Source organism: Lissotriton vulgaris, chromosome 9 (assembly GCF_964263255.1).
Source record: "Lissotriton vulgaris chromosome 9, aLisVul1.2, whole genome shotgun sequence".
Lineage (NCBI taxonomy): Eukaryota > Metazoa > Chordata > Amphibia > Caudata > Salamandridae > Lissotriton > Lissotriton vulgaris.
Window position 1 is genome coordinate 641,276,658 of NC_141697.1, and position 21,877 is coordinate 641,298,534.

The 21,877-nt window shown below is 45.6% G+C and overlaps 1 protein-coding gene across 1 annotated transcript in view; it reads right to left on the reverse strand.

Annotated features, from left to right (window-relative positions):
• Positions 1 to 21,877, reverse strand: part of DRAP1 (DR1 associated protein 1) — a 206,665-nt gene that overhangs the window by 45,723 nt on the left and 139,065 nt on the right. The window contains exon 6 of the mRNA XM_086938304.1: positions 15,238 to 15,317. Within this exon, the coding sequence (XP_086794430.1) occupies positions 15,238 to 15,317 (80 nt within the window). The remainder of the gene's footprint in view (positions 1 to 15,237; positions 15,318 to 21,877) is intronic.

Genomic DNA, 21,877 nt, shown 5'->3' on the forward strand with positions numbered 1-21,877 from the left:
CATTACGGAATGTTTTGTACTCAATTTGATTCGACCCCCACTCTCCGTTACTAGCCAGGGTTAGGAGTTTCTTTAAAGGAAAAAAAACGCAGTCTGACTCCATAATAGATTAAAGAAGGCTCCTCCCCCTGCATCTGCTGGAATTCCCTCGTGTTAACATGGCTATTTTCAAAGATCGCATAATTGCAGTGTTGTATTAATTTAGGCTAATACCAATTATAGTCATTGAGGGTAGACAGGGATTATTAATCTCACAGTGCAGCTATTTGTTTTATGTGACTAAACAAAAACAACATGCAACTAAGAGATCTGACGGGGGACAGAAAGAAGCACAGAGTATAACAGGAGAGAACAAGGAGGAGGTAGTGAGTGAAGCAACAGGCCGGACTTGTGAGATGAAAGAATGCGTATGCAGAGGCAGATGGACCGCCATGTGTAGCACTTGTCTGCCACATGGATTGCTGCAGGGCGGCGGTCGGGAAAAACAGTGTATGGCAGGTAGTGCCTACAGATGTGCAATGCGGCAGTCGGGAAATGACAATGGCAGGTTGTGCCTACATAAGTGCAGCACCAGTGGGGTGGCGATATTGGGAGAGCCAGGAAGGGGGGTGAAAGTAGCAAGCCAGTAAAGGCTGGCAGCTGCATCTGCCTGCTTCATGGAGGTAGAAAAACAGAATTCCTCTGGGCACGAGTGCGGGATTAGACGCAAGGGTGTGAAAGGGGGAGACAAAACGGTGTGTATGTGAAACCGGGAGGACGACAACGAAATAAAGACATGGGGCACTGGACAGTGGTCCCGAGCGTTGGGGGACCCCAAGTTTCCAGCGCGATGCATCATAAAGGATAATGAGACATAGGTGAAATCAAGGGAGGGGGGATGGTGCGCGCATAGGAAAAAGGTGTGAGGATGTTAATGGGAAGGAATCTGGGCTGTGGGCTAAAATGCTCCTGTGCCGCCTAGGGAGGTAACAAGTCGGCGATCAAGGGATCCCCCTGGGAATGCTACGTGTTAGTGGCGGCAATATGATGGGTGTGAAGCGATAGGGACCGAATACCCAGAGAGCGGTCCGTCTGGTATAGTTCGAAGTGCACCGTCTGGCGGGGGAGGAGTAGGTATCCTGGGGAGGCCTCTGGACGGTGAGGGTCTAGAGAGTTGTAAACCAATAGTCAGGACGTGAGCCGCGAGCGAAAGTGCTCAGCAAAAGCGCGCTTGTGCGGCGAAAGTGAGAGCACCCGATGGCAGCTGTGCAAGTCACGCACGCGCTTATGCGCGTGATGGTAAGCTGGTCGCCGGGAAGTAGCACTTTTCAGAGCTACTAAATGTCTCGCCCAGACCAGCACATGGGCTGGATCAGGGAGAGACCTAAAAAAATAACTAAAACCTCATCCAACCCGTATTTTAAAAGGCATGACCATAAACGTGACCTATTAAAGTAGAAGGCTGAGGTAAGGTCCATAAAAGCCAAGTAAATGTGAGATTGCCGGGCTATAGTATATTTGCCGATAATCAAATTGAGATTTAGGCATTGCTCCACAGTTCCCAATTTAGCTGACAGCCCAGGACCTAATTTTATTGAATAGCACCCTCCCAATCAATCAGGGAGATCGGTCTATAACAACTAGGGTTGGATCAGTACCCCTTTTTAAAAATCGGGACGATAATGCTGGTCGACCATGTGCTAGGAATAGAAGTATTTATTACATTTTTAAAAACATTAAGTAAAAGGAGCGCCCAGAACTCCAGTTTATGCTTGATAAGATCGAAGGAAAGCCCGTCGGGGCCGGGGGCCTTGTTGCCTAAGCTTTGACGGATGGCGTCCTCAACTTCTAATACTGATATCTGAATTTGCGAAGCGTCATGAATGTCAAAGGGGTCCTCGCTCTGAGATGGAGCTGTGTAAGTTTTAGAAAAGTGAGCTTCCAGGCTTCACTGGTTATGTTGCAGCTTAAGGGGGTAAGTGTAAGGCCCATAGATGTCATGTCCTTAACTGCTGCCCAAAAACTGTTTGTATTATTGAGTCTAGTGGCACAAGCAAGATTGTCCCAACGTTCTTTCAAGATCTCTTCTTTCCGCTGCCTAGCTACTTGTTTATAATATCGCCTCAGCGATCTAACAAGGCTTACATCCCTTGGTACCACTGTAAGTGCTACACAGACCTCTCTATTTTCCCACTAAAAAGCCTTATTAAACCACTTTGGGTTCTGGTTATCATCAAGTGCGGTCCTTGAGATCATTTGCTTAATACCAGCACATAGGTGGCTGAAAGCATTAACTGCATCAGGATTGGGATCAATAGAAGACAGACAGATCTCAATAGGTGATGAGTATGTTGTTAACATTTTAGAGAACAATTTACTGTTATAAATGCCTTCCCAATTCACTCAAATTATCTGTCGAGGGCACTAAATTACTGGTCCCAGGTTCTTTAACAAAATCCGGTCTGGGGGCAAACCTGATTATAGTCGAGATTGGGTTATGGTCCCCATGCACAGTAGATACGACCTCAGCTTTTAATAAAAAGTCTTCTTATGAGGCAGATATAAAAACAATCTATAATTGAGGCACAACCGCGACCTCTATATGTAGGGATTAAACAACTGTCATTATAATTTATGGCTGCGATATCCATCACATTTGATACATTGTGGTGTGACAGGTGATCCAGCAGTTCTATCCCCCTTTTACATGAGTGCACGTGAATTGGATGGGCAATGACCAGTTCATTTGCCCTAGCAATCTTAGCGTTAAAATCGCCACCGAAACAGATTCCAGCTAAATTGTGGGACTCCATTTGGCTTTGTAAATCCGAAACAAAGTTAAACAGATTAACAAAATTCATATTAGGTACAGTAAAAAAAATAATTATTATAAAAATGTATGAAAACAAATTGAGCCTCCCCCTCCCATGTGTAAATCAGGGCCTAAAAGTTGTTGCTATTTGAGGTAAGAGTTTTAGTACTGCCACCTGAGGAGATATTGACTTTATTGGGGACGGGTACAATAATATTAAAACATTCAAACCCTTCAAATATAAATCTCTTGTTGCCCAACTTTCTTGAAACATAGGATATCATATTTTTGGACCACACTGACCCAATCCCAAGAGCTTATTATAGAAGCTAAGCCGGCAATATTCCAGTTTAGCACGTGCAAGTTTGGATTATGTAGTTTCAAAACATCATGTCCCAAGGAGTTGAGCATGGGTCTGGAGCGGGCAGGTTCAGCTAATGTTGAGATAGGCAGCAGGCTATCTAAGCCAGGACGGGGGGCAGAGCCGAGCCGGGCGGTCGTGCTCCATCTCGGCTCCCGGCTCCGGCGCTGCTCGGGAGCCTGGTTTGGCGGTTCCCCAGTGGCCAGTGGGCTGTTTTCGGCACCCATATGAAGCGGAAGATGCAGGGCACCTGCGGGGCTGCTCCGATCGCCCCTGGTGCCGCTGCAGCGGCTGGATCGGTGAGGAGACGCGAGGAGAGGACGGCCGCGGGCAAAATGGCGGCCGGAGCCCTGATGAGAGCGCCGATGACCTCAACTCTCTGTGGGAGGTACGCTTGTCGGGCGAAATCGGAGGGACGCAGGGGCTGCCTCTAGTTGAGGATAGTCTCCGGGGGCCTCGGTAGCGGCAAGACACCGGGGGCGGCCCCGGTCACAATCTGCCTTCCCACGCCTGCCTGACCTTAAAATGGCGGCCGGGTGTGACTTGCAACTATCGGTCGGCGCCGCTACTTGACCATCGGCCCCCAGCGCTTACTGCACAGCGCTCTTTACACTTTTACGTTTTGTCACTTCACCTGGAGAAATGTACACTGCCTGCTCGGAATTGCCGCTGATGTCCAGCACTTGTCAAGACGGCTCTGCATCAAGCACGTCACAGAGTGTGCCAAGATGACAGATCAGGATGTCTGAATAGAGGCAGCCCCGGGAAAAACAGAACAGATAGAAAATTCATAACTCCAAACTACATCAATGCGACTTCTGTCATCATCATGTCAGGCGTATGGAAAAAAACAGAACAGTTCATTTATGATATGAAAGAAAGGGGGCGGAGCCGAGCCGGGCGGGGACGCACCTGCGGCTGGCCTCCAACTTCATCTCCCACCTGGGCTTCCACCTTCTCTCCTGGACTTCTTGTCTTTTGTTCTGTCCTGACCGTCACCCTGCTGCTGTTATCGGACAGTGTCTCTGGACTCTAGCCCTCCTCCCACTCCCCCATCCTTAACCCTTTTCCCCGTGGATGATCCTCAAATGGTTCTTCCCTTTGCGTCATCTCCCTCCTGGGCTCCCACCCTTAGAGTGTTTCCAGTCATATCCCTCCTGTGCAGACAGAAGATAACTCTAATGACTAGTATCCTATGTGACTCTTAGATTGTACCCATGTGTATCCCCTCCCTGTGTTTAGAGTTATAGCTGTAACGACTAGTCGCCTGTGTGACTGTTGTAACTGTTGTGACTGTTGGAATATAGCCAGATGTATCCCTTCCCCCGTGTGAAGAGATAACCCTACTCACTAGAACAAAAGAAATGCGCTCCTGAAATGTGTAACGTAACTGACTCTATGTAAAGTGCTTTGATAACATGTAACAGAACGGGTGCTATGTAAAGCGCTGTGATAACCTAATCGGTTCAAGTTCCTGAAATGTGTAACGTAACTGATGCTATGTAAACTGCTGTGAAAACATGTAACGGAACTGGTGCTATGTAAAGCGCTCTGATAACCTAATCGGTTCAAGTTCGCGCTATACAAAACTCTAAAAATAAATAAATAAAATAAAATAAGTTACTTACCTGTAATCCTAGTTCTCTTCCAGGGGTATCCTCATCAAAGTCATAAGCACTGATTATTCCCGCCCATGTGCGGGACCCCGGAAACAATATAAAAATATATATGTAAAAAACACATATGTCACTCCAAATATATGTACATACATATATTATTTTTCTCACACCAATGCAGCTCCAAAACCAAGGCTAGACAATGTAAATACTTGTATATGCACAGCAATTAGTAAGGAAATAAAAAACACATTAGGTCAAATAATCCTTGAACTTTGTGTTTTAATGAGTAAACACACTCATAAATCCTGAACATTGCTCATAAAAGACATTGTCAGCCATAAGCTGCATTGAAAAGAAATAACATAGAAACTGAAAGCATTTTCAGCTAAAAACTGGCACCGTGCCTTTAAGGCAGCCATGATCCCAGGCTTCCCATCATGCCTCAGGGGTGACAGTTAGGTCATTTGTTCTTTGCATAACCCTGAAGTCAGGGCTAAACCACAAGTCAGAGACGTACAGCTCTCATTTACCTGGGGAGGCGGATGGGTTGCTTATGACTTTGATGAGGATACCCCTGAAAGAGAACTAGGATTACAGGTAAGTAACTTATCCTTCTCTTCCAGGGGATCCTCATCAATAGTCCTAAGCACTGAATAGAATAGCAAGCCCATCAACCACCTGCAGGTAAGTGAGAAGTACATGACCCAACTCAAAAAGACCAACCATAGCAGCCCAAAACTAGCTGCTAAACAGATTCCGCAAGGAGGCCTGGCCTACCTGGGTATCTGCTCTCGTGTCAGAATCGAGACAGTAATGTCTGGTAAATGTATGGACGGACCTCCAGGTCGCCGCCGTACAAATCTCAGACATGGGCACATTATCGAGGAAAGCCGCAGTCGCAGCTCTCCGTTTGGTGGAATACGCTCTGGGAGAAATCCCCAGGGGTTTCTGCGCTAGCTGGTACGAAAGTTTAATACATGAAACGATCCATCTAGAGATAGAACGTTTTGAGGCAGCATGACCTGTCCTGATCGATAAAGAGATGATCAGAGTGAAGAATAACCTTAGACCTATCTAGATAGAACTTTAAAACTCTTTTCAGGTCTAAAGAATGCACAGCCCTCTCAGCTGGTGTGGAGGTATTGGGAAAGAAAGTGGGCAGAGAAATGGTCTGATTTACATGAAAATCTGTCACCACTTTAGGCAGAAAAGATGGATGCGTCCGTAGCACCACTCTATTCAAATGGAACACCGTATAGGGTTCAGAGGAACAGAGAGCTTGAATCTCGCTCACCCTGCGAGCTGACATGATTTATTTATTTATTTATTTATTGGGCTTATTGAGCGCGACAGCTACCCAAAAAGGGTTTCCCGGCGCTAGAAGATACTGAACCATAAAGGCAGGAGAAAGTCTCAGGAAAGAGACCGGAACAGGTTACTGGTTGAACAGCCAGGTCTTAATGGCTTTGCGAAAATGAGTGTAGCGAGTTTCCAAATGGAGAGGTTGTGGTAGGGAGTTCCAGAGCTTGGGGCCTAGAAGGGAGAAGGATCTTCCTCCCATCCTCGCTCGGCGTGTTTTGGGGACACAGAAAAGTCCTTGAGTGGAGGATCTCAGGCATCGAGCCGGCGTGTAGGTATGCACGAGGGTTTGGAGGTATCTAGGGGCATTGCCCCATTTTATTCTATGCATGAGGCTAAGAGTTTTGAATTTGACCCGATTTTCGATTCTTAACCAGTGGAGCGCCTTAAGGTGACCGGACAGGTGTTCCCTCCTGTTGCATTTGCATAGCAGTCTAGCTGCAGCATTTTGTACCAGTTGGAGGCGTCGCATGACTGCCTGTGATGCCCCTAAATAAAGGGCATTACCGTAGTCTAAACGGGAGGCTATTAGTGCGTTGACCACAGTTTTTGTGTGTCGTCCGGGAGCATCCAAATGATTTTTCTGAGCCATCTCAGTATTGTAAAACAGGTAGCTGTGAGGTTGTTGACCTGGGGCTCCATAGTTAGGCCATTGTCAATGGTAATGCCAAGATTACGGACTTGTTGCGACGGGGTTGGTAAGGGGCCCATTTCGGATGGATAGAGTTGTTCCTGTAGTTGGATAAGATTTCACAGTTGTGTTTGACAGGGGGTCGCAGGGAAAGTAGCAGCTCAGGCGTGTAGGTATTAACTGTTTCCTCCAGGGGTTACGGGCCCTGGGCCCGGCCTAGCGCGGACGGGCGCAGACGGGCTTTCCTTTGGCGCGCCTTCGGCGTGCAAACGGCGCTCCCGCTGCGCTCGTCCGCTGCGCTTCCGGAGGATGCACATTTTTATACAGAGAGGGGGAGGGGCAGTGAGGGCGTAGTCTCTCAAAAGGGGCGTGGCCTGTGGGCTCGCCGGGAATGGCGGCAAAGGACTTTGGGGTTTGTCCCGCGGCATTGCTCATATCCGCTGCGCGGGTGTATCAGGAGCGTGGTAGAGCCCCGAAAACAGAGTGCAGGTAGGATTAACAACAATGTAATAGTGACACTCAAATTTTTAAAAAATGTGCTTTTGCGGTCGTGCTCCCAGCTTCCGCCTCAGGAGATTCAGTGCTTTAAGTGGCGCTTGCAATCAGCGTCCTTAAGTAGTGGAATCAGGGGGCGTGGCCTGTGGGCTCGCCGGGAATGGCGGCAAAGGACTTTGGGGTTTGTCCCGCGGCAGCGCGAATATCCGCTGCGCGGGTGTATCGGGAGCGTGGTAGAGCCCCGAAAACAGAGTGCAGGTAGGATTAAAAACAATGTAATAGTGACACTCAAACTTTTTTTAAATATGTTTTTGCGGTTGTGCTCCCGGCTTCCGCCTCAGGAGATTCAGTGCTTTCCAAAAAAGCTGCTTTCCATGAAAGATGTTGTAAAGTAGCTTTATGAATGGGTTCAAAAGGCGGACCCATTAGCTTTGATAGCACCAGGTTCAACTCCCATGGAGGAGAAGGAGGACGCACTGGAGGGTACACTTTTTTCAACCCTTGCAGGAAGTTTTTGACAGATGGTAACTGGAAAAAAGAGGTTTGTGAAGGTGACCGCCTATAAGCTGTTATAGCCGCTAGGTGCACCTTGATGGAATTAAACTTTAAAACTGCTTTAGCCAGATATAATAAATAAGGAAAACCTGCTTCCTCCTGACATTGTACAGGATTAGGACCATTCTGTATACACCACATATAGAATCTCTTCCACTTGCATGAATACGAATGTCTTGTGGAGGGACATCTTGTCTCTTTCAGGATGAACATGCAGTCCTCTGGCAACCCTAGATGGCTGTATTGTATGACCTCAGGAGCCATGCTGCCAAGCTCAGTGACGGAAGGTTAGGATGGTGGATCCTCCCGTTCATCTTGGACAACAGGTCCGGCCTGCATGGTAGCCTCTTGTGAGGAGTCACGGACAGGTGAAGCAGGTCCGTGTACCACCATTGCCTCGGCCAGTCTGGGGCGATGAGTATCATCGTTGTGCACAAGTGTGTCAGCTTGCTCACCACCTTCGGAATCAACGGAAGGGGCGGAAAAGCGTACACAAATTCCCCTGACCAGTCGATCAAAAGAGCTTTCCCTCTCGATCCTGGCCGGTAGAACCTGGAGGCGAAGTCTTGGCATATGGTGTTTTGGTCGTCCGCGAACAGGTCTATGGTTGGACGACCCCAGGATTGGAAAAGTTCTTCTACCACTGCGTCGTGGAGGACCCAGTCGTCCTTGTCATCGAAATGACGGCTTAGAGCGTCCGCCCTCACATTCTGCTCTCCTGGGAGGTGGACTGCTGCGATGGACAACTTACGAGCCAGAAGCCAATGCCAGATCCGCTGCGCTTCCAACGACAGAGTACGTGAGCGTGTTCCCCCCTGTTTGTTCAAGTAGTACATCGTGGTGGTGTTGTCCGTCTGTACTAGTACATCGTGGTGGTGTTGTCCGTCTGTACTAGAATTGAAGTTTCTTGAATCGAGGGAAGGAACGCTTTGAAAGCTAAGTGGACTGCTCTCAACTCCAGCATGTTGATATGGTAGGTACTCTCTTTGGGAGACCACAGACCTTGCACCTGAAGTTGACCCATATGCGCTCCCCAGCCCAGAAGGGAAGCGTCCGTGATCAGTGACTGTACAGGGGGAGGTTGATGGAACTGAACTCCCACCTGCATATTTTGCTTTTTGGTCCACCATGGAATGGAAGCTCGAGCTGCGTCTGAGAGGGTGATGTGATCGTTCCAGCGAGCCGATTGTTGGTCCCACTTGTCCTCCAGATCCTGCTGAAGAGGACGCATTCGAAGTTTGGCATTCGGGATCAGGAAGATGCATGATGCCATCGACCTTAGCAGGGAGGCAATCCTGCGCACTTTCTGAGCCTTGTTGCCAAGAAGCAGCTGACATTTCTTGGTTATCGAAAACTGTCTCTCCTCTGAAGGAAACACTTTTCCTACCTCGGATTCTAGCAGAGCTCCTAGGAAATGAATCCTTTGGGTGGGCTGAGAGACTGATTTTCCGAAGTTGACATGTAGCCCTAGTCGCCGGCAGAGCTCGATGCAAGTATGGAATTGACTTCTTACACTGTCTGGGGAAGGACCTTTCAACAGCCAATCGTCCAGGTATGGGTATACGAAGACCCCTCTGCGGCGTAGAGCGGCTGCTACCACTGCAACACACTTCGTGAACACCCGGGGAGCCGACTTCAACCCAAACGGCAGGACTTTGAACTGATAGTGGGAGGTCCCCACCCGGAACCGAAGAAATCTTCGGTGACTGGAGTGTATCGGAACATGAAAGTAGGCATCTTGAAGGTCCAGCTAACACATCCAATCTCCCCTCCTGAGATGTGGATACATTTGGTGCAGCGCCAACATGCGAAACCTTTCCTTTTTGACATGCAGATTGAGTGTTCGCAAATCCAGAATGGGTCTGTATTCTGCCTTTTGGCCCTTTTTTCTGACCAGAAAATAACGGGAGTACACACCTTTTCCCCTTTGAGACACTGGCACTCTCTCGATGGCTGACTTAGAGGAGAGTGGCAACTTCTTTTTTCAGAAGGTGCAATTGATGGTTCGATGTTGCCATTGGGGGGGGACTGGTGGAGGCCGATGACCGAAACGAAGACAGTATCCATTCTGAAGTGTAGATAATACCCATCTGTCTTTTGTGGTGTTTTGCCACTCCTGCAAATGACCCGCTAGGCTTCCCCCCACTAGAGTGGTCCACGGCGCTGGGGGAAGGAAGGACTCATTGCTTTGACTGGGATTTGCCGGTGTTGTTGCCCTGGTGTTGATTCCCTCCTCCTCTAGAATTACGCTTTCCTCTATATTGGGACTTCTGCTGTCCCTGCTGGTCTTGGCTCTTCTGCCAGTGAGGGGTTTGAACCCGCTGTTTTGAAGAGCCCTTGTTGTAGGAGCGATATTTCTTCTTGAACTCCTTTTTCTTCTCAAGCCCTACCGCCTTGAGAGTGTCCAGCTCTGTTTTCATGCGCTGCATCTCTTCGTCCGTGCTCGCTCCAAACAACGAAGTCCCTGAGAAGGGCAAGTTCAATATGCGCGCCTGAGCTTCTGGTTTTAAAGCCGTTAAGCGCAACCAGGATGATCTTCTTGCCGAAATTCCATGGGCATATCCTTTCGCCGCCAGGGTAGTCCCGTCCGCTGCGGCACCTATAATCTGGTTGGAGACTTGACTGCCCTCCAGAAGGATTTCCTCAAAGTCTTTACGGTCTTCTTGAGGGAGTTTCTCTACAAAGCGCTGTAGAGAATCCCACAGGGACCCATCGTAACGCCCCAAAAGGGCTTCCGCGTTGGATACTTTGAGAAAAGATGCTGACGTACTACAGACTTGTCTCCCCCACGAGTCTTGCGTCTTGCTGACCTTGTCCGGAGGCACAGTGGCGGAGGAGGAGACCGCACTGGACTTCTTCGCTGCTGCGATAATTACTGAGTCCGGGGGCGGATCAGCTCTAAGAAACAGAGAGTCCTCTTCTGAAGACCTGTATTTTTTAAGGATCCTCGCCGGAGCTGCTTTGATCGTTGCTGGGGTGAGGAATACCTCCATCACTGGATCTATGATTCCAGGCACCAACGGCAAAAGGGGTTTGGGTGCAGACCTGTGATGTAGCGTTTCGAAAATCACTGAGGTCTTGACCTGCGGAGTTGTTAGGGGAACTCCCAGTTTCAGAGCCCCTCTACCCAGTATGTCCTGAAAGGTGAAGATATCACTGATTGGAGATACTCTTGATGGAGGGGAGTCCGTCAAAGTGGGCGAGTAGTCTCTATGGGAGCGTGTCGGAGAAGAAGATGTAGTAGGAGATCTTCGTTCTCTCCTTCTGCTCCTAGATCTTGATCTACGCCTGCTGGATCGCGCCCTAGAGCGTGATCTGTCCTTATGGCGCACTGGTGAGCGTGATCTTTCCCTGGGCCTCACCGGAGAGCGTGATCGTTCTCTAGGCCTAGAGATCAGCTGCTGCATTCGAGATGCTGTCTCCTTGTCTGTCGCCCAGTGATGTAGTGGTCTATACTATCGCGGTGACAGTCTAGGGGCAGGCGACTTCTGTATGGTCTCTTCTCACTGGAGAGATCCTTTTGCCCATGTGGAGAAGGTGTAGGCGAACGCCTTGATCCCTCGCGGCCCGAGGTATAAATGATGACATCAGGACCAGAAGATGAGCCTGACAAGGAAGACAGGCTCAAGGGATAAGCCGGGGATCTTGTGTGACTGCGAGACCCACGATGCTCTGGCGTTCTCTTCTTCTGGGCAGCGTGACTGATGCTCCCTGGAGAGCCCTGGTCACCTTCCGCAGCTGAAGCCGATCTTGAGGACCTCTGAGATGTAGGCCCATGACCCGAAGACGGAGCCGGCGGACTCGATGTCTCGATGTGCTGCGCCACCACTGGCTGAGGCTGCGATGAATGGTGAACCTTTGAAGACTGCACTGGAGTCCCATGCCTTGACGTCGAACGCCGGCGAGGCGACGTCAATGAAGGCCTTCGACACAGAGCGCCGATCACTGTGCGCCGGCGGAGGATGCCTGGATGCTGAATGTCCTCGACTGGACTGCGATGGTTGTCTCGACTTCAAGTGCCGAAGTCCTGTCGACGGCTGTGAATGCCTCTACTTCGAGCTTCTATGCTCCAACGTCGACCTCTCTCTCGATGCTGCACGTCGCCCGGTTGACGGCAGCCAAGGTACCTTGACTCTCGACACTGAAGTCTTCACCGTCGAGGGAAGTTGACTCGTCTACATCGTCGGTGGAATCTTCGCCGCCGATCCCGACGCCGAAGGAGAGCAGGTCGGGACCTCTTTCGACGTCGACCGCATCCTCCGCTTTTTCTGTCTCTTTGGAGACCTACCTCTCTCAGAAAGTCTGTAGATTATGTTTCTTTCTCTGTCTTTGAGAGTTCTTCTTGTCAAGGACTTGCAGTGATCACAAATTTCTGCAGAATGAGAGTCAGGTAGACAGAGGACACACACAGGATGTGTGTAAGTCCTAGCCTTCTTCTTCCCACAGGAAGGGCAGAAGTCAAAAAGCGAAGGCATTTTGACAGAAAAATTAACCTTTTTTGTTCTAAAAAAGGCAATACTATCTCTCGAAGGCAAAAAACCGTCGAGTGAATGTAAAAATTGAAGTAAATCACCCAGTATTTTTGACAGAAAGTCAAAAAAAGGTGGGAGCTGTTATACCAGGGTCCTTCCTGACAGAAGGAGCCGGAAAGAACAACTGACCTAACTGTCACCCCTGAGGCATGATGGGAAGCCTGGGGTCATGGCTGCCTTAAAGGCACGGTGCCAGTTTTTAGCCGAAAATGCTTTCAGTTTCTATGTTATTGCTTTTCAATGCAGCTTATGGCTAACAATGTCTTTTATGAGCAATTTTCAGGATTTATGAGTGTGTTTACTCATTAAAACACCAAGTTCAAGCCTTATTTGACTTAATGTGTTTTTTATTTCCTTCCTAATTGCTGTGCATATACAAGTATTTACATTGTCTAGCCTTGGTTTTGGAGCTGCATTGGTGTGAGAAAAATAATATATGTTTATACATATATTTGGAACGAGACATATGTGTTTTTTAATATATATTTTTATATTGTTTCCGGGGTCCCGCACATGGGCGGGAATATTCAGTGCTTATGACTATTGATGAGGATCCCCTGGAAGAGAACACGTGTGTTTTGCCCAGAGTTCGGTTTATAGAAGAAGCCAAGGGGCAATGACCAAATAAGAGTAGGTATGAATCTGTTAAGTTCCTGTGTCATCAATATCGATCTTACCAGTGCCGGTTCACGGAAATTGATGACAACAGTCTCCCTCAATGGGCACCATTATAATGTTGCTTATATTTGCCACCCTAAACCCTTTGTGTTTGACAAGCCAGTCAGCACTTTTATTTCGCAGTTGATCCCAAGACTCCGTCTAATACAATCACCTTTCTCAGACGATAAAGCAATCTGTGGGGTTGTTAGTCCCAAGGACAGTCGCCTCTCAATTAACTCAATCTCGGAGTAACAATATGAACTGCTCTTGCCAACATGCGGTCAATGGAAGTGTGCGGGTGCTTGGTAAGATGGTGCGTTCCCCATGGCGTGATATATATCGTAATAACAACACGCATGTAACTCACCGCAGGGAAGCTTGGAGAATGGAGCCTGTCAGAGAGGTGGCCCAGCCAGGCCTCCTCGGGGCGCAAACGGGCCCACCCTTGGCCCGGGCACGCCTGCACGCGTCCCGCACTGCGGGAGGTCGACGGTGCTCTTATTGCGCCTCCGGGCACGCGTGCAGCATCAGAGGAACAGGGCTGCTGGGAGATGTAGTTTAGCCGTTCCCCTCGCGGCGCATGTCAAGCGATGTTGGCCGTTGCCCTCACGGTGTGTATTTGGCAGAGCAAGCCGTTCCCCTCACGGCAGCAATGGCGGCAAGACCCCATTTTAAAAGGGCATTCTCATGGCATAATGGAGCATTTCAGGGTACACACAAACCTCTAGTGAGACTTTCAAACAACACTCATTGCAAAATTTGCAGAGCATTCAGTGGTCGATGCATATTATTAAGTACGAAACAAATCAGCCCCATTAAAACAAGAATTGATCCAAGATGGGTGTGATAAACACAAGTAAAACCATACTCAAGGTTCTTTCCACAAAACCTTGTAAATCTTATAACTAGTGACCTCAATTGCCCTCAGTGGACTCATCTGTGATTTACTTATATATAACCTAACAAATGCCACAATCTCAAAAGTCCCTGCAACTAGAAGGCCTCATCAATGGGCAACAAATGCCCAATGTGTAAAGGTGACCACAGACCACATTTCTCTAAACATTAAAGCTTCATTGTAGCACTTGGCATGAAAAACAGCAGTCTCAGAGGCCATTATATGAGCATGTAGAGACGCCAGCAGTCAATGAACTTTCTACCATTGTCCAGGCAAAAAGGGCAGTGTTGAAAACACACCCTCCTTTTTGCCCAAAGCAGTTTCTGGGTTTCATCAGACTATTTCTTTCTACACCAGCAGAGATCTCTCCATTTTAGAGGTTTTCATATACACCACAAAAGGTTTAAGGTACTCTAGGCAACTCTTATTAAAAAAATAAGCCCTATCCAAACATGGTTCCACATCTCACAATACGGCCTAGCTACATGTTATCAATTAAATAATAAGCAGTTGCTAGGCAAACAAAAAGATGGTTAAACAAGAGAAAAAGCAGCTTCAGCTGGCTGGTTGTGGTTTATGTCTGTCATATCATGGGTGCTACCAGGTCTGTTCACACTTCCACATGGCACTATTGTCTAGATTCAGCTAATTTTAAGAAGAAAACGTGATGGGTCGAGTAGTTCTGAGGCACTTATTTGGTTAATGATCATCTACTATCAATTCATCTTTTGTTTTACCATCCTATGGTGATGTTTCAGTGAAGGCAGGGGTTCTTGTTATTCTATTCGCCTGTCGCACTGTCAAGAAGATCTAATGGTGCAGAAGAAATATGTTTTTGTCTGTAGCCCTGTTTGATTCAGCATTGAGGTAATCTTCATTGAAGCCATAACCAAAATACCACCAACCTACCCAGCAAATCATAAGCTAATCCTATAAGTTGTGCTTGGGCACAACTGCCAATGCACTGCATGCTAGGATTTGAAAGCCACTGACAACTTGAGGGAACAGTCCCTGATGTTCACTTCCTTATGGATGAAGCCTATCTTGCTATATTGTTAATCCCTTCATGTTTTTGGCTATTTCACTAAGCAGTGGGGTTAATGATTAGGCTGCAATGACCTGATGAAACCTTTTTCTGTTAATTGGATGAGAAAACACAGGAAAAAAATATAACTTTCTCTGCATTTGTAACTCAATTAGAAATGCATTTATGTAAATAAAGTGTTCAGGAGCCATACACAAGCAGAAGTATTGTCCTTATAATTATGAAATAAGATCCTATGATGGAGATCACAACTTGTCGTTAGTAACAACTGCTCACTTCATCTACACCTACCTCTGAAACCTGGCTGTCTGTTGGTTTGCAGGCAGCTGTTGTGTTTCGTCCTCATCTTCCGTTTCACTGTCATCCGTCTCCTAAGTGAAGAAAAAAAATTATGGAATGTCAGCTGGATGACATGGTCAAATGAAACGGATATTGGTGAAATTGAGGTCCTTAAAAAAGCAGACAATTCTTTAACTTGGCTTACATGAAACAGACATGGCCTTATGTGCACACATTGGATAAGTTAACAATATGCCTGTGATCCTGTAGTTAAGGTTAAGTTGGTGTTTGTACTTTGAGTTTGCCTGTCCAAAACAGTGAGGTACAGCAAATTAAAAAGGTCCGCTTTAACATAAGGTGCTTGAGCAAACCAACGGTGGTTCAGATGAAAGCAGAATCTACCTGGAGGTTTCTGAGTAGAGGAGTCCAGACTAGTCAGTGAACAAACCGACTCTCTGCAGACACGACAACTCAAGGGTAAGTGAGTTTCTCTTCTCTCTATTCATGCAGCAGTCGCTGAGTAGGCCTTGATGGACGGATAATTCAAGAGATCATCTAGTAAATGTCAAAAGTATTGAAGAACTTCTTATACTGAGGCTAAGAATGATGCAATGATCATGGAAGACCCCATGCAATGAATGTTACTTACCTTTAGAAACAAAATTTCTGGGACAAATGCACATCTTAAGCACTATCCCTTCCAGGCTTCGAACTGCTCTGGAAAAGCTTTTCTCTAGCAATAGCTCTTGAGCGCTGCCAGGTAAAGCCAAGCTGTTCCAACAGCGACATTGCTTCCACATGTGACAACACTAGAGATTAGCAAGTGCCAAAAGGCATGCTGGCATGACTTTCTTAATTTATTGCGAGCCCTATCAAGGTGTGTGTGTGAAGAAACCAAGAAAGCAAAAATAGCAACATACACATAACACGTTTGCATACCTTGAGATCTTATTATAGCACTGAACTCCTCAGTGGAGGAGGAAAGGCCATGATGAATCTGTAGCAAGGGTATGTGTCTATCATAAGGCTTATGTTACTTACCCAATAAGCATATTTTCTTGGCATGTAGAGCTGTAGATTCACATGCTTTGCATACTCCTGACAAGTCTTTCGCAGTCACGAGGTAAGGTGACTCCTCCTTTCGATGATAGTGCGCATGGGCATCGACTACATTGTTAGATTGTTTTCCAGCAAGTGGGTGAGAATGGAGTGAGTGTAGTACAGAGATGTCCATGCGTATGTAATTAATGAACCAGCAACAACTAAAAGGTGCCCGAGCGCATGTGAATGCACAGCTCTGGGTGCAAAGAACAGATGCTTACTGGGAAAGTAACAATCTGTTTGAGGCATGTGTGTTGTAGATACACATGCTTTGCATAGACTATATAGCTGTATTCTCCCAAAACTGTGGCTAACCGGTAGATGTTGCAGTTGTTTGAATAAGTGTCTTTAGCACTGCTTGCCCTACATTGGTTAGTTGAAGTGACAACACATCCACACAAGAGTGCTTGGTAAATGTGTGTGGTGCGGACCATGTTGCTGCCTTACAAATGTCAGCTAAAGGGATGTTACCTAAAAAGGCCACAGGCGCATCTATTTTATGAGTAAAATGTGCTCTAGGAGGTATAGATAAAGTTCCTTTAGCTTTACAATAACAAGCTTGAATGCATTTAACAATCTATCTTGAAATACCAGATTTCGAAATAGGATTGCCTTTCTGAGGTGTGGCAAATTCAACAAACAGTTGTTTTATCTTACGAAAATCTTTTGTCCTTTCAATATAGTACAATAATGCTCTTGTGAAGAGCTCTTTCTGCGACATAATCAGGCTGAGGGAAGAACCCAGGTATCTCAATTGACTGGTTGATATGAAAAGCAGAAACCACTTTAGGAAGGAATTTTGTGAAGCTGAAAGAAGGGTTCTTCTAAGGTTAATGCTTGTAGCTCACCAACTCTCCTCAATGAAGTGATAGCAATGAGGAAGGCAACCTTCCATGAGAGAAACTGTAACGGACAGTTGTGTGTGTGGCTCAAAGGGTGGACCCATGAGTCTTATACACACAATGTTCAGATTCCAAACGGGTGCAGGAGGTACCCTGGGTGGTATTACTCTTTTAAGGCAGTGCATTAACGGTTTACTTAAAGGAAACTTGTACAAAGATATATGATGCAGGTTTTGCAAATATTTGGCTACTGCTGCAAGATGCAATCTAATGGATGTGTAGGCTAGACCGGCACGCAGTAGATGCAAAAGGTAACAAATAATATTTTGGCTAGAAGCATCTAGTGGATTAATACTGTGGATGTTACAATATACAACAAATCTTTTCCATTTTGCTGCACAACATACTCAGGTCAGCTTTCTAGCTTCCTTAAGAATAGTCATACAGTCTGGTAGCAAATTTAAGTATCCAAACTGTGACTTAAGGAGCCAAATCGCTAGATTCAGCTCCTTGGGGTTTGAGCGTTTGACTTATCCTTTTATTTTTTATTATCAGCACAGAGTGAAAATAAAGCAAAAACATCAAATATATTTCAGTTACATCATAGAATAAACTAATACAGAATGGCAAAAATATATAGTTTCAACATAAAAGAAAATAGATAGAAAATCCATACCATTTAAAAAAAAATCCAATTTACAAAATATTTTAAATAAAGTTACCCCAAATTTTTTCAAATTTAAGCAGACACCTGGTACCCCTAATTCGGGCCAAGGCCGCTTCCATACCATGAATTTCGTTAACCAGAGACCACCACTGCATGATATGTGGCGGTTGTGGAGAGATCCATGCACTGGCTATCGTGAGTTTGGCACAGGATAACAAAATAGTAATTAAAGCCCGTTGAGGTAAGGTGATATCATGTATATCTAAAAGTATGGTAAGAGCAGAGAGTAGCGGTGGCCTTACCAATTTCAATTTCAAAATCTTGTCCAAGGCATGCCAAAACTCATTTAGCGACGGGCAGGAAAATAACATATTTTCTATATTGGACCCACCATGTCACATTTAGGACATTTGGTACGGTCAGTATGTAATGCGTTTGTAGACCATTTAAGGATCACTTCCGGGGTATGATATAACAAACAAGAGGTTTTAAATTGTTGCATTCTTAAGCTCGAAGATTGAACCAAATTATTAATTTTCGAAAGAGTGAGCAATCTGATCTGAATAGATCGTCAGTCCCAGTTTAGAGCTCCATTTCTCCGCTAGTTTGGAGCAGTCTTGTTTTATAAAAGAGATTGAACAGCTATACCCTGTACTTATTAGTGATTTCGTTTTAGACGAGTAGAAGCACTCCCATATAGCAGAATCTGAAATAGTTAGAATTTTCATCCGGCGTATCAGAAAATCGTGTGTTTTAATATGTTTAAACCTCATAGACTCAGTAAGATGATATACATTTTTAAGTGCCTCAAAGTCTAAGAAACCATTAATACCATAAAGGTCCCCCAGGGTTACAATACCGTGAGTGGACCAAACACAAGCCCAGCCATCATTAAGTATCCTAGGAAGTCCTAGGTTGCCCCACAATCGTAATCTTGGATGGAAAAAGGAGGTCTTACAAAAAGCAAAATACTAAACCAGATCTTAGCTGTGTCTCGTGCAGTCTTAAATTTAACTCTTTTGTAATAGTTTGGGTCGTTCAATCTAACATTCTAGCATCTAAATTCAGCATAATGGTATGAAAAACATTTTTTTTTACATCAGGGTTGAGCAAGGAACAGAGGCGACCAATAAAAGTAGCCCAAAAGTACAGTTTAAAGTCTGGGAAATTAAGTCCTCCTGTATCTAAGGATCCTTTAAGTGCAGACAAACATTTGCGTGCTTTCCGGTAACCCCAAATGAAGCTGCTTAAAAATTCCGTCGAGCTTTTTAAAAAAAACATTATTAAGTGCCAGAGGGATAGAACGGAATAAATAAAGAAATGTTGGCAACATTTTCATCTTAATCAGGTTGATTCTGCTAATAATATTTAGGGGGAGTTTATACAATTTTTTTAAGAATACTTCAGTTGATTTTACCAGCACATCATAGTTAATAGGGATTATTTCCCTGATCTTAGATGAGATTTTCACCCCTAAATAATTAGCGACCCTGCATATCCCCGGTACTGCCCCCGGAGGGTTATAGTTAACCACTATTTGAGTTTTATTCACGTTTAGCTTGTAGCCAGAGATATTACCAAATCTTTCGGCTTCAGCCTTAATGCCTTCCAATGCCGTTGCGATATTGGTAGAATAAATCGCGATATCATTCGCATATGCAGTGATTTTCAAGCAATGGAGCCCGGAGCAAAATGGAATTATCCTGGGCTGGGCCTGAAGTGCCGATAGACATGGCTCCATAGACAGGGCAAATAGCAGGGGTGACAACGGGCACCCCTGCCGAGTGCCCCGAGAGATCGAAAAAGCGGAGGATGACAGGCCAGCATAGCTAATTTTAGCTGTGAGTTGATCATATAAAGCCCGAATCCAGCTAATCATCTTACCCCTAAAACCCATAAAAGACAGCACAGACCAGAGATAGTCCCACCCCACTCGGTCAAAAGCCTTTTCGGCATCTAATAAAATCATGCCGAGTGGGGAGGCTTCTGTCTCTGCCATATCAAAAGCTGTAATAGCTGTGTTAATATGGGTCGTTGTGTCCCTACCCATAACAAATCCGTGTTGTTGCACAATAACAATTTCAGGGATAATCGGGGCCAACCTATTTGCCAGAATCTTGGCGAAAACCTTGGCATCTGTGTTAATCAAAGAAATGGGTCTATACGACCCACATTCATCTGCTGGTTTGTCTTTTTTTAAGAAAAAAATCATTTTCGCAATATTCCAGGAGTTTGGAGCTTTCCCAGTTACCCCGATGGATTGCGTAACTAGGAGAAAAAGTGGGATTATTTCCTCAATACAGATTTTATACAGTTCCACCGGGATTGAATCTTCCCCCGAGGCTTTCCCCATAGGTAAGGATAAGCTTGCCTTAACTCCAACTCAGTAATATCATCCGATAGGTGTTCTAGCCCAGATAAGTGAAATTTTTCTTTTATATTATTTTCCAGATAATCTAAAATGTCAGATGCGATAGGTTGATTCTCAGGGGAATAAAGGGTGCTATAATACTCCGCAAATTGAATCAGAATCTGCACCGGTTGGTTATAAATGATTTGGTTGGAGCCTTTGATGCTTTTAATACGGCTCTGAGCTCTATCGTCCGCAACCTTATAAGCAAGTATCTTACCAATTTTATCCCCTCCCTCATAATGCAGGATTTTAGTCTTGTGTAGTTTAGCACAGCTCTTTAAAAAAAAAAATTGTTTTAAGGTTATATTTTAAAGATCCAAGTTTTAACCCTATATCTACAAAATCAGGGGAGCGCATTCGTAACGCGTCGGCCAATAAAGTTTCATGTGCCGTAATATCCGATATTAATTTATTATTAGCATTCAGAGTTCTGTTTAAAAATATATTGTTGCGCATGGCCTCTAATACTAGCCTTACATGTGTCCCAGACAAATATATGAAAGCCGTATGAAGGTTTATTTTAATAAATTCACACAGATGCTGCTTAAGCTGAGAGATATAGGCTAGATCAGTCAATTAGTAACGGGGGAAAGAAAACAATCTTGAGGCCGTTTGGCCCTCGAAATAGTTATATGTCAATAATATGGGGTTATGGTCCGAGGACACCCGAGGGCAAATTTCCATAGAACTATTTTGTATTATTTGATCAGTTGTCCATGCCATGTCGATACGCGAGCAAAGTTTGTGGGGGGGGGCGGAATAAAACTTATAACCAGGTATGTCAGGGTAGAGAGAGCGCCATACATCTTTGACGTTATGCACCCGACCAATATCTAAAATAGCGGCACGGACTTTGTGCATACGCTGAAAGGTGCCCAGTCTAGTTGTGTCCTGCTGGTAATCAATAATACAATTAAAATCCCCCATGACAATAAGATCGACCATGACAATAAGTTCCCCCTCCCACCCTAGAAGTTCCAAATTCAATTCATCAAAAACAAAAGCTTCATCCGTATTAGAGCCATAAATCCCACAAAGTACGTATTTATGGTTACCAATGAGAACTTGCGCAATCACCCACCGGCCCCGTTTATCAGTGGCAGATTTTATTGTTTCAATTCTGGATCTTTTATCCTTTAAAATGGCAACTCCCCTAAGAGAAACCTGTTGTGACGAGCAGATTATAACCTCATAGCCCAGCTGGTTGAGTAATTTTCTATCTTTATAAGAGTAATGTGTCTCAGATAAAAAAATTAGCTGGGGATTATAGAGCCTAAGTTCCTCAGAAATAAGTTTTCTTTTGTTCTTGCTATTTAGGCCAGCTACGTTCCGAGCTAAACATTTCAGTTTATACATTTTAATCTATACTTTGTACCAACTTCGCCATACTGTGTATTATAAAGCAAAAAAAATAAGAAACAGAGCCTTCCTGTCAAATTAAAGCTCTTATCACATAGTGCTGATTTTTTAAAACCTTTTTACCCCTCCCAAAGCAACCCTCCCTCGGAGAACCTGGGCCCACCCCCCTCCCCCTCACCCCAGTACAAGAGGGAGCCCCCTCCGTGACTGCTGCCGTTGAAAGGGCAGCTCAGAGTAAAGCAGCCCCAGAACTGCCGGACCACCCAACCT